Source organism: Punica granatum, chromosome 3 (assembly GCF_007655135.1).
Source record: "Punica granatum isolate Tunisia-2019 chromosome 3, ASM765513v2, whole genome shotgun sequence".
NCBI classification, from domain to species: Eukaryota; Viridiplantae; Streptophyta; class Magnoliopsida; order Myrtales; family Lythraceae; genus Punica; species Punica granatum.
The window spans coordinates 2482681-2495140 of record NC_045129.1 but is presented as its reverse complement, the minus strand read 5'-3'; the positions used below and the strand labels follow the sequence as shown (position 1 = coordinate 2495140).

The window sequence follows — 12460 nt, the reverse complement described above, 5'->3', positions numbered from 1 at the left end:
TGACCAGTGTTTTAATCCTATTTTTTCATGCAAAGAAGAGTTTGGGTATAGCTCATAGCTGCCACCAAGTGAAAGATATAGACCCAGCTGGAGCACAAAAAACAATTATAACATAAACCGATTTTCTGCTTGTGTGAAACCAACTTGTCCATTATAATATTAGACATTGCAGCTCATATATATATCTATACATAATATATATATATATATATATATGTATCTATGTATGAAAAATTCTGTCCTTTTCCTCAGGCGAGCATGGAAAAATCTAAATAATTATTATTGTCAAGCATGTTCTCTCTTAGGGGTGTTTGGATTGAGAGTTGAGTTGAGTCGAATTTTGATTTTAATTGGCTTGTAATGATTGTATTGTTGAATTATGAGAAAAAAATGTAAAAAAGTAATAAATAATTAAAAGAAAATAATGATTAAGTAATGATTGTGTTGTTGAATCGTGAAAAAGTAATAAATAGTCGAGAGAATTTAATATTAAAAATTGAATTGAATGGTTAAAAATATTTAAAAAATAAAAAAGTAATGATTATAATGTTGAATTGAAGATAAGTGAAGTTGAGTTGAGTCGAGTTAAACTTTGTTGCGAAAACAAACGCACCTTATACCCAACTCAACTTTACTTATCTTCAATTTAACATGACAATCATTACTTTTTTTATTTTTTAAATATTTTAACAATTCAATTAAATTTTTAATATTAAATTCTCTCAACTATTCATTACTTTTTCACGATTCAACAACACAATCATTACTTAATCATTATTTTTTCTCAATTATTTATTAATTTTTCACACTTTTTCTCATAATTCAACAATACAATCATTACAAACCAATTAAAACCAAAACTCACCTCAACTCAACTCTCAATCCAGACACACTCTTAATGTTTTTACACTGCAACTACGACCAAGAGAATAGAAACCTATGCAGTTACGTCTCCCAGCTATGGTCAATTTTTAATGTATCCCACGCATACGCGTTATTTCTTTCCACACCATTTGCAAAGTATAGAAACCTATGTAGTTATGGTTGTAAACTGTCGATGCTAACACAAATGTCATGATGATCTGATTACAGAGGAGCTGAGAATTAAAATGTTATAAGACAAAAATATGGAGCCTTTTTTTTTTTGTGTTACAAATATGAAGCCTTTCATGAGTGGTAATTGATGAATTTATATGCATAGATATAATTGTTACTCGGCATCTTTCCCTTACATATTGTCGTTTCCCCCTTAATTAATGCCTAATCATGTGATTTTTTTAGTTGTTTACTGTATTACAATCCATAAATCTGAAAAAGTTTAGCTGCTAAACTTCACTGGGCCTAGTATTAATCAATGAACTGGGCCTGGCCTTCATCTATATTTTTATCCATGAGCTCGAGCTCCTTTGCTAGATTATGCATATGGAGAAATTATTGTATATTAAAACCCGGAGTACCGTATTTGTTTTAAGTAATTTATTCACTTATTTATTTATTTTTGTCATTTTCCCTGCAGATAAAACGTTTATTCCATTCGTAATTTTAGATTGGGTCCTTATATTCATTTCTGTCGTGAGTTTCTAATGAACCCTTTACCTTCCGAACGAAAAAAAAGAAGAAGAAGAAGCAAAACGGTCGTATTGGACAAAGTATGTAAAACAATACAATCAGCTTTACGAAAAAATATTTCTCCCCAGTCTCCGGCTGTGTGACTGCCTTTTCAAACCATGCGATGGATTATCGAAATGCCTTCTCGTACAATGCTATAAAACTAAGCAAACTATGCAAGAAATAAATATCTTTCGAGAAATAATAGAGACTCTCAGGCCACAGATCAATAGATATTTGCGATATGGATGCACGAGACCTTCAGATCATTACCCGAAAAGCGGCATCATATGTGACAATGAACAACGTGAAGCCCACCTCAAAAGGCTGCCTGATAATAATGAACACATGCCTAACATTATTATTAAGGACAGAGGGCGTGAAAGCGACAGCAGATGAATATCGGCCGGTATAACACATGGCACGTGCCTAATTACTATATGTGACGTGGCGCCTAATGGACGGCTGGTTCTTACGGGGAGTCCACTGGGCACATGTATATTTATCTGATTATATTACTTTTGTTATTTATTGGGCAATTAAGACGAAGTCAGGCCTGGCAAAAAAATAAAAAATAAATAAAATTAAGAAGATAGACGCGGGGTATGAAGGGGCACGACAATATCGTCGAGAATTAGCGCTCTAAGTTCGGTAGATAGAATTGAGAAGAGATAGATGATTCGGCCAGTTAAAAAGCACTCGTCGTCAACCAATCCGCACACGAGTTATCCTCTCTTGATATGTATGAACACTGTTTCAATAATGCATGGTTATGATTATCTCGTCAAAAATCCGTTTCAATTCGTATCGGTGAAAGTATACTTGATTTAGTCTTGAAAGATTTTAGAAGCAAGCATGCCCGAGTCATACTAGGTAGTAGTACTAATATTAATACATTCCATCGTCATATTGCCCATTCGCATCCTTGGAAAAAATATTTATATACGCATAAAAAATAATAATAATAATAAAAAGCCTCACGTTAATGTGGCTACTTGACAAGTGACTGATAAATACAACGTTCTGATTGAATGATCGGTTAATCACGGCATTACAATATTGAGAAATCTTCATTCATTCTTGAACGACATCAAACTGTTACACATGTCATTATGCACGGGGACGCATCATTTGACCAACAATATATAAGAATAGATAGATAGATAGATAAGATAATTCTGCACAAAAAGAAAAGAATATACATAAGATGGATAGATAGATAAAGGGGGTGATTGCATATGTAACTCCCTCTTTTTATTTATGGATAGGTATATTCCACATGTAACTTTTAAACAAGGGGAAACTGGAAAGAGTTGCAGAGGCGTGTGTAGCCCACAATCCCATGCCCAAATGACTTTTACTTTCAACTCCGGACAGCAAGAAAATAAAAGTGGCTTTTGGAAAAGGTGAAAGGCAACGGATCATCCATCAAAATCGCTTTAAAAAAATTATTTCATTATTCCGTTTATCAATTCGAGTTGATTTAAGTAATCAGCACTCGTTTTTCTTAAATGAAATATCGGAATTGGTGTTGTTTTGCTCAATTTGAGCTTTTTCTTGAGTAAGTGCAATTGTGAATGTTTTGGTCTTTAATAACATCATCATTTATTCAAAAAATTTTGGAATTGAAGTCTTCTATAAATGAAAAAAAAATTCATATTTAAAAGAGTTTTATTTCTTCCTGGACCAACTTAGCTCGATGTGGATCCACGGTTTATTTTCTTTTCCTGTCCCTCTATCCAAATAAGCACATTAGCACATGTAATAATTATATTTTGTATATATATTTAAGCATGAGGATAAGAAGAGGACTCTTCCATATAATAATCTGCTCTTGTGTCGTGTCGTGATCCTTTTTATTTCCAAGAACATCTCTCCCTCTCTCTCGTCCCACCATCCCTCTCTCTCTGCTCTCTAATAATTTCTAGCAGTTAAAGATTTGGGAGCATTCCCAGAGATGCAGGAGGAACCATCTGATCGTAAGCACAAGCACCTCCATGACCCTCTTCTTCCTCCTCGCTCTGCTCGTGGTTCGCCAGCGGGGGTCCTCAAAAATGGCGGAAATGGCACGCCGGATGGGGAAACAAGGCACAAGAAGAAGGCGGTGAGGTTCTCCGAGCAAGAACAACTTAAGCAGAAGCAAGACCCAACAAAAGGCGACAGTCATTCTCCTGCTGCCCATGGTGTCGGGAAGTCTCCATCGCTGAACAAGTATGCTCTTTGGGCTGCTGTCTTGGCTTCCATGAACTCCATTCTCTTGGGCTATGGTGAGTGACGCAGTCCCTCTTAAAGCTCGACTAATAGCATGATGGAAATGGAAAGACAGAGCAACTAAGGATTCCTGTACACTTAGGCAGCACCAACTGTTTGATATAATGTCCGTTTATGTCTTTCTGCGACTGTAAGTGTGCCGCTGGAGAGTCGGTTGAGCTCGATATTTGAAGTTGTGACTTCGACTTCCTGATTCGGGCAGGTTTGACTCGTGTCCAGCCGAGTCGAGACCCTGGCTACGCTACCAGTGTATTGTGGCTCTCGATCTCCTTTTTGCTAGTAAAGATCCTTCCTTTAACTGAAATAACCGGTAAAGTTCCGTGCTTTGTGTCTAAATTGCTGGAGCCTCTGGAATTTACAGACATTGGAGTGATGAGTGGTGCAGTCCTGTTCATCAAGGAGAGCCTCAGCATCTCATCCACCCAAGTCGAGATCCTAGTCGGTTCACTGAACGTGGTCTCGCTGATAGGGTCCCTTGCCTCTGGCCGTACCTCAGATTGGATCGGGCGGAGGTACACCATAGTCCTCGCAGCCTTAACTTTCCTAGTAGGGGCCCTCCTCATGGGCCTTGCTCCATCCTTCCCTTTCTTAATGGCTGGGAGGGTGATTGCCGGAATTGGGGTCGGGTACTCCCTCGTGATTGGCCCAGTCTATGCTGCTGAGCTCTCCCCTGCCATGTCTCGTGGTTTCCTATCTTCCCTCCCTGAAGTGTTCATAAACGTGGGGATCCTGCTCGGTTATGTCTCCAATTATATCTTTTCGGGGTTACCGGCTGAAATCAATTGGAGGCTCATGCTGGGCATAGCAGCGGCCCCAGCAGTGGCCGTTGGAATGGGTGTCCTGGGGATGCCGGAATCACCCAGATGGCTGGTGATGGAGGGAAGGCTGGATGAAGCGAAGCAGGTGCTAGTGAAAACATCGGAGTCCGAACCGGAAGCTGAGCTGAGGCTCCATGAAATAACCAGGGCAGCCAGTTCGGTCGGGTCCAGCCGGACCCGTTGGCATGGGCAGGGTGTCTGGAGAGAAATTTTGCTGAGGCCGTCCAGGCCTATCCGCCGCATCCTGATTGCTGCCCTGGGAGTGAACTTCTTCATGCAGGCATCCGGGAACGATGCGGTCGTTTACTACAGCCCTCAGGTATTCCGGGAAACTGGGATCAGCAGCAGCAGGCAGCTTCTAGGCGTGACAATTATCATGGGCATCGCCAAGGCCTTCTTCGCGCTTGTCTCGGCCCTGTTCCTGGACCACTTCGGCAGGCGGCCCCTCCTTATGCTAGGCTCAACCGGGATGGCGTTCTCCTTGTTGGGCTTGGGCCTGGGCTCCAAGTTCCTCGAGCACTCAGCCGACAACCCCTCCTGGGCCATCGCTCTCTGCGTGGTGGCGGTCTGCGCTGATGTATCGTTCTTCTCGATCGGTCTCGGGCCCATCACATGGGTCTATTCCTCGGAGATATTCCCAACAGCACTGCGAGCCCAAGGCACCAGCCTGGCGGTGGCAGTGAACCGACTTGTTAGCGGGGCCGTGGCGATGTCATTCCTGAGCATCTCTAGGGAGATAACATTTGGAGGGATGTTCTTTGTGCTTGCAGGAGTTATGGTGTTGGCTACGGTTTTCTTCTACTTCTTCTTGCCTGAAACTAAGGGGAAGAGCTTAGAAGAGATTGAGTCTCTGTTTGAAGACAAAGTGACTGAATAGTTGAAGAAAATCAATAAGGTACTTTCACTAAAGATGTGTAGAAATTCTTCTTTTTTTTTTAGTCACTCTTCTCCCAAAAAGAAAAAAAATAATTTATAAGGGATCAGAGATTGTTGTCTTGTTGAGGATACTTTGTGGACGTTTACCCTGATATTCAGAAGCCTTGCCTAATGAAATCTGATTAATTCAGTCGAGAGATTGAGTATTAAAAGTTATTCTCCCTCCCAATAAGTATGCTTTCCGAAATTCGAATTTGTGTTCTCTTTCTTACGAGGTGAGCTGCTTATCACTCAACCAACGCTTTTATTGGTTGTTAATGGTACTTTGTAATCCCACTTAGAGCGAGGGAAAAGAAAAGAAAGAGATTGCCATTTATTGATGTAATTTTCCTCGTATAGCTGTGAATACAAGTTAATGTAATTTTTTTTTCCACCTTTCTTTCATTTTTCTGTTTTGCATCTTTTAGATTTTGTCGTTGGATTCAAAGTATATGACTAGGCTTATCTAAAGCCTACGTTTCAGGTACCCAATATCGAAATCCGATATATATCGATAAGCCTTGGAAGTAATGTGAAATCATAATTCTCATTCCATTCTAAATTTCTTTTGAAGAATAATTGGGCCATTAGGTGGGTAGGTGAGAGCATAGAACTAGTAAGCTCGAAAACGGTTGAAACCTGACCTTGGAACGGGCTCGAGATCGGGATAAGAACTCCTAAAAAAAAACCATAGAATGCCGCAGGAATGCCACTCTCTCAGATTAAATGCAATCCACATGAGAATATGAGTCAGTCTGGTTATAGAAAACAAAGAATACCGATTGACGTGACGCCACCTGACTTCCTCATCGGTAAAAGATCTCTGAGTTAGGAAATCCTAGAGTTTGGTTCAAATGGGGTGATATATAAATACGTTTAGTTACAGTCCATTAAGGAACTCATTAATAAATATGGCAAAGAATGCACTCTACTTCCCTTTGATTCACCCAAAAAAAAAAATGCACGCTACTTAACACAATTACTTCCACCTAGTATTTTGCGGTGCGATGCACGAGTTATCTTGTCCTTTTTTCAATAACCTTTACATGTAAGATACACACTAAAAAAAATATTTATAAAAAAATATTCATTTAAATATTCAATTCTTAAAATAAGCTATGAATATCATATCTTGAGCAAATATATTGGCGCCATTCATTAAATGAAAATTTCTCAAATTGTTGAGTTTTACATTTCTATATTTGGACATCATATCTTTTTTTAAAATTAAGTTTCTTTTAGGGTTAATGGCTTAAAAAAAATACGATCTTTTGTCAAATTTTAAATTATAGCATCACATTTCAGAAATTGTACCGAAAGATACAATCTCTTAGAATTTGCACCGAAATGCACCAAAACGATAAATCATACTTTTCTATGCAATTCTTGAAAGGTCGTGCTAGAATTAAAAATTTAACAAAAAGTTGTATAATTTCAGGTGATGAACCCATAAGAATTTACAATCTAAAGGTTATTTTGAAATATATGAATATGTTTCCTTCCTCATATAATTTCCAAGCTTTTCGCCTGTGTTATAATTAGCTTGCTTAATTAATCTAAACAGCTGCATACTCAATTCATTTTCATTTTTTCATATTAATTATTTCTAAAAAAATTAATATTATTTTCAGTCTCTACATAAGTAAAATTAAAACAGATACCCACCGAAATAAATTAAAATAGATTGACAAATAAAATTATGAATTATTCTATGAATAAGGTAAATTATATTTATCAACGAGGGATAAATTCTACGTTCTACGCTCATAATATTTTATTCCTCTCACAGGTCAAATTAAGAGCATGTTTGGTTTTGAAGTTTTTGTTAACTTTATTTATCTTTAATTCAACATCACAATTATTATTTTTCCTTTTTATTTAATTTTTTAATAATTCAATTCAATTTTTAATATTAATTTCTCTCAACTATTTGTTACTTTTTTCTACAATTAATTACTTTCTCTCAACTATTCATTATTTTTTTTCAATTTTTCTCATAATTCAATAACACAATCATTATAACCCCGAATAAATATAATTATTTATAGTTGGCTCCACTTCATTACCAAACAAAGCCTAAAATCTCCGCCCAAGAAATTTTTTTTTTTTTTTTGCTCATAACAAAAGCCATCCAATATTTACATACATACATATCAATTAATAAATAGCAGTAAAATTTATCTATTGAAAGCGTAGTCCTTTTTATGCCATTTTTTCAACGACGGGTAATTAAGCGCATTTATTAATTGTTGAGTAGTGCTTTTTATCCATTTTTTCAATGACATTTAACTAAGTGCATTTATTAATTGTTAAAGGTACTTTTTCACGGTAACAATGACACGCATGAGATGATCTTCAATCCACCGCATTTATGTGTTCGAGTTCCACTGCATTGAAATGCACACTGCCTGCCATATCATTTATGTGATTGATAAGTCAAAAAGCTTTTTCCTTTTGATTTGATTTCATGGATTTTGCTTCGCCAACTTCTCCCCAAACCTAACAAACCTCATCATCTGCTAATAAACCTCTCCTCTGAGCTGAGATTCCAATTCAAAATTCAATCTTTTGCCATCTCTCTCTCTTTATCTTGCAGATTTTGAGAGGAGAAGGGCAAGCAGAGAGATCAGCTCCCATGGAGTCCACTGAAGTGAAGTCCCTAAGAGACCCAGAAGCAGGGCCTCTTCCTTCTTATTCTGATGATGGCGGGAAGGCTCGGTTGAGCAAATATGTCCTCTTCTGTGCAATCTTGGCCTCCGCGAACTCCATTCTCTTGGGCTACGGTGAGTCGATTAGTGCCAAAAAATCCTCGGCTTTCCTTTATCTTTCCGGAGAAACCGTTGCAAGGACTTCGAGTTGATCTGAGTTTGTGATAAAGTCCGAAGCTTTTCGCTTCATTTGATCAGAACCTTTTGTTGGGGTTTTCTCGGAATCGTTTCTGCAGACATTGGAGTGATGAGTGGTGCCGTGATCTTCATCAGGGAAAACCTCGGGATCACATCAGCTGAGGTGGAAGTCCTAGTCGGAATCCTCAATGTGAGCTCCCTGATCGGGTCCTTGGCCTCGGGAAAGACTTCAGATTGTATTGGGAGGCGTTACACGATCGCGGTGGCGGCAGCCACCTTCCTAGTCGGCGCCCTCTTAATGGGCCTTGCCCCGTCATACCCGTTTCTTATGGCAGGCCGGGTAGTCGCGGGCGTTGGGGTCGGGTACTCCCTCATGATCGCGCCTGTCTACACTGCTGAGATCTCTCCGGCCTTGTCCCGAGGGCTCCTCACCTCCCTTCCGGAGTTCTTCATCGTTATAGGGATCCTCCTAGGATACATCTCCAATTATGCCCTTGCCGGCCTCCCGGGCCACATCAACTGGAGGATAATGCTGGGGTTGGCAGCCTTGCCCGCCATCATTATTGGCTTCGGGATCGTCCTCATGCCGGAATCACCTAGGTGGCTAGTCATGAACGGCAGGGTGAGGGAGGCCAAAGAGGTCCTCATCAGAACATCAAGCTGTGTGATGGAAGCGGAGATGAGGCTCAGGGAAATTACAATGGCTGCAGCTTCAACATCGGTTTCAGGCTCGGTGTCTTCGGACGATTGGGCCGGGCGGGGAGTGTGGAGAGAATTCCTGAGGCCATCAAGGCCCGTCAGGAGGATTTTGATTGCCGCCATTGGTATCAACTTCTTCATGCAGGCATCGGGCAATGATGCGGTCATATACTACACCCCTGAAGTTTTCCGGGCTGCCGGGATCAGCAACAGGAAGCACCTCTTCGGAGTGAACGTGATCATGGGGATCTCGAAGACGACTTTCGTCCTGGTGTCAGCCCTGTACCTGGACCGGTTCGGGAGGCGGCCCCTCCTGCTCCTGGGTTCTATCGGGATGGCAGTCTCGCTAGCCGCCTTGGGCCTAGGCTCCAAGTTCCTTGAGCTCTCGAACCCCAGGCCCATCTGGGCCATTGTGGTCTGCATAGTGGCTGTCTGCTCCGACGTGTCGTTCTTCTCGATTGGGCTGGGCCCTATCACGTGGGTGTACTCGTCCGAGGTTTTCCCTTTGAGGCTTCGGGCCCAGGGAGCAGCTCTGGCGATCTCGGTGAACCGGCTTGTGAGCGGCGCGGTGTCAATGTCATTCCTGAGCATAGGACATCGAATCTCGTTTGGAGGGATGTTCTTTGTGCTATGTGGGGTGATGGTCTTGGGCACGATCTTCTTCTACTTTTTCTTGCCGGAGACCAAAGGCAGGAGCTTGGAAGAGATCGGCACTCTCTTCGAAGACGATGATAAGAAAGAAAGCGATTCTAAGAATGTCGAGTTGACAGATCAGGCGTAGTTGTGAAAAATAAACACCATAGTAAGCTGATGCACATAGTTCTATTCATTCACGTGAGCCACACATAAACTTATTTCATCGACTCATTGTCCTGTCGAAGCTTTCCGCACTGACATTTACCCGGAACAATAACAGGGTGACATGCTACCAGGCCAATGACATATGAATGCAGAATTTGAAGTTCGATGTCGAATTTCCGACCAGGATATTGGAAACATAGTCTGGGCCTGAATGTTTTAAGATAGACCAGACAGCAAACTCCTATGATCCGTTTGGTTTTGCAATTAAGTTTAAAATTTTAACTCTAACTTTAACTCTACTCACTATACAGTAAAAATCAACAACACAATTATTACTTTTTCATTTTTTTCAATTTTTAACTATTAAATTCAATTTTTAATATTAAATTCAATTTTTAATATTAAATTCTCTCAATTATCCATTACTTTTTTCACAATTTAACAACATAATCATTACTTTCTCTCAACTATTTATTACTTTTTTACACTTTTTTCTCATAATTCAACAATACAATCATTACAACCCAATTAAAATTAAAACTCAACTTTACTTAACTCTAAAATCAAATACACCACTAGAGTGTTGGGCCTCTTATGAGCTTCCGAACTATGAGAATTCAAAGTACTCCTCGATGATGTCCAGCCCATCACATTGAATATGGTTCAATCTGATCAATATAATGGATTAATCTAAGCACGTTTTAATTTGGTTTGGATTGTTGGATTAGAAAAGATCGTCTGATATTCTTAATTCATATTCAGATCGAATCATCTGATATGATTCGATCTGAATCAACTGCGCTAGTAGCCCATGAAACCCAAAATGGTGCTTAGCAAGATCGGTGGTAAAACTAACTCGTTATGCACAATATCGCGTATGTGTTCCTTGTACGGGTTTTCAACACTTCATTTTCGACCGAGTTGGCAACGACTGAAGTTCAATTCAAGATATAGTGTAGTCACGGGCCCGGATCAAAGGGCAAGTTGCTGGTTAAATAGATTTTGGTGGGTCATGCGATGCAATACAAATCCCACAAATCAAGGGGCAAGAACCAAAATACTTGTGGGCGTCCTATAATTCAACTGAGGATTATTCTTTAGTGGCATTCATTCAACACAAAAACTATGTGGACGCAGCTCGTGACATGAAATTGGGGGATTCCTGCTACAATTATTGTATGATGCAGTGAATTTTTTGACTGTTGAATGACCTATAAATTATTATTTTGGGTAAAAATGATCTAATTATTTATCAATAACTAGGTCTTTTTGCCCGTGCATTGCACTAGACTTTTAAGACAAATATATTTTTATTTATATAATTCAAACTTAATTATTTTGGTAAAATTTCATGAAAAAATATTCCTTTTTCTATAGTATATAATACTAATTATATTCAAATATCTTTAGGAGTATGAATCAATTCATGTATTATAAACATATTGGAGAAGTAGAAGAAAAATAGTGGTGTAAAACGTTTTCAAAATTATCATTTTTTTAATATGATAAAAAAATAGTAACTATAACCTTTTTCATTACACTTACTTTCTTGTTATCTCTCGAGATCTTGATATCTTTGTAGTACTCTATAATATTCGCTTAATTGAGATATCTGATGACTTATAAAAAAAAGTTTTGAGGATAATTTTTATTTAAAAAAAATCAAATTTTACTATTTGTTGTGCTATTATTATTCATCTCATATATTAAATTTATTTCGTGAATTCGAATAAGTTTAGCAAAAAAGAAATCAATTATTTACATGAGAGATTTACTTAATTGAGCTTTTATAAGATTTGTAATAGTTTTAAAACATTATTCAATAAAGTTTAAATTCATATAGTATAATTTATTTTTTATTTTCCTAAGATTAGGAATATTTATTTACTATTGAAATAGGAATAATGATTCGAATTAATGTATTCTTCATCTTCATATTTGCTACTATTATTTATAACAATATGCACTATTAAATTAATTTTATTTAACATATCAATCTTTGAATTACAGTACATTTACTAATATACCCCATTTATTATTTAAGGTTTGAGGATAACAAAAAATTATTTCTTATTTTTTGGGTATATATGTGAATTAATTGTATATATATTTACAATTACATCACTCTTTATTTGCATTTAATTCATGTAAATATATCATTAATATAGTATTTATTTTGTTTGAGAGAGTATTATTTTTTAATCTTGAATATTATTTACACATTTTTATTTAACATATTAATCTATGAATTACAAGGCATTTACTATTCTACCCCATTTATTATTTAAGTTTTGAGGATAATTTTTTTTTGGTACATATGTGAACTAATTGTATAGATATATTTATAATTACATCACTCTTTATTTATATTTAATTCATTTCAATATATCATTAATATAGTATTTAATTTATTTGAGATAATATTTTTAATCCTAAATGTTATTTACACATTTACTTATATGACTTTATAACATTTATAAAATTACCTTTCTAACTATATTT

General features: G+C 37.7%; 2 protein-coding genes across 4 annotated transcripts; both read left to right on the top strand.

The window, feature by feature from the left end:
* Positions 1-3424: 3424 nt before the first annotated feature.
* LOC116201263 (polyol transporter 5-like) lies at positions 3425-6006 on the top strand. 3 transcript variants are annotated; one of them, XM_031532427.1, is made up of 2 exons: positions 3425-3875; positions 4082-6006. In XM_031532427.1, the coding sequence occupies exons 1-2, from the start codon at positions 3566-3568 to the stop codon at positions 5572-5574; spliced, it is 1803 nt and encodes a 600-aa protein (XP_031388287.1). In that variant the 5' UTR covers positions 3425-3565; the 3' UTR covers positions 5575-6006. The 3 variants fall into 3 exon arrangements, with proteins under 3 accessions (XP_031388287.1, XP_031388288.1, XP_031388289.1); XM_031532428.1 differs by having other exon boundaries at positions 3429-3875; positions 4241-6002; XM_031532429.1 differs by having other exon boundaries at positions 3571-4158; positions 4241-6006.
* Positions 6007-8025: 2019 nt separating this feature from the next.
* LOC116199064 (probable polyol transporter 6) lies at positions 8026-10181 on the top strand. The gene is made up of 2 exons (XM_031529355.1): positions 8026-8395; positions 8557-10181. Exons 1-2 carry the CDS (start codon positions 8248-8250, stop codon positions 9936-9938), a joined length of 1530 nt encoding a protein of 509 aa, XP_031385215.1. The 5' UTR covers positions 8026-8247; the 3' UTR covers positions 9939-10181.
* Positions 10182-12460: the final 2279 nt, after the last annotated feature.

Bases quoted from the DNA above. Each gene is read 5' to 3' on its own strand.
- LOC116201263 (XM_031532427.1), top strand. From the start codon at position 3,566: ATGCAGGAGGAACCATCTGATCGTAAGCACAAGCACCTCCATGACCCT. The intron at 3,876-4,081 runs GTGAGTGACGCA...TGATTCGGGCAG, and splicing joins CTCCATTCTCTTGGGCTATG to GTTTGACTCGTGTCCAGCCG.
- LOC116199064 (XM_031529355.1), top strand. From the start codon at position 8,248: ATGGAGTCCACTGAAGTGAAGTCCCTAAGAGACCCAGAAGCAGGGCCT. The intron at 8,396-8,556 runs GTGAGTCGATTA...TCGTTTCTGCAG, and splicing joins CTCCATTCTCTTGGGCTACG to ACATTGGAGTGATGAGTGGT.